This window comes from Priapulus caudatus, unplaced genomic scaffold (assembly GCF_000485595.1).
Source record: "Priapulus caudatus unplaced genomic scaffold, Priapulus_caudatus-5.0.1 Scaffold209, whole genome shotgun sequence".
NCBI lineage: Eukaryota > Metazoa > Priapulida > Priapulimorpha > Priapulimorphida > Priapulidae > Priapulus > Priapulus caudatus.
In genome coordinates, this window is record NW_014577270.1 from 293052 (window position 1) to 293486 (window position 435).

Below are 435 nucleotides of genomic sequence, written 5' to 3' on the forward strand. Positions count from 1 at the left end.
CAGCTGTTTAGCTGTTTAGCTGTTTGGCTGTTCAGCTGTTTAGCTGTTTAGCTGTTTAATTATTCAATTATTATGCCGCCTCCGCGGTCGCGCGCGATGGAGGAGAACGCGCACACACACACAGAGACTCTCTCTCTCACGCGCATCAACCGTCTCTGCTAGGCCGCACGTACCCGTGTGGCTGTAAATATGCGCTTGCATGTTGCCCTTCTGATTGAATCCCTTGCCGCAGTACTCACACGTGTACTGCTTGACATCGCTGTGCGTGCGCATGTGGTACGTCAGGTGTGTCAGCTGCTTGAAACCGCGTCCGCACTTCTTGCATTTGTGCGGCTTTTCACCTGCAACGACGAACACGTTATTAAGACATCGTTATTAAGACATCGTTATTAAGACATCGTTATTAAGACATCGTTATTAAGACATCGTTATTAA

General features: G+C 48.3%; 1 protein-coding gene across 1 annotated transcript in view; it reads right to left on the reverse strand.

Moving 5' to 3' along the window:
- The window catches only part of LOC106807341 (oocyte zinc finger protein XlCOF19-like), a 16918-nt gene that overhangs the window by 2776 nt on the left and 13707 nt on the right, over positions 1-435 (reverse strand). The window contains exon 4 of the mRNA XM_014809649.1: positions 174-341. Within this exon, the coding sequence (XP_014665135.1) occupies positions 174-341 (168 nt within the window). The remainder of the gene's footprint in view (positions 1-173; positions 342-435) is intronic.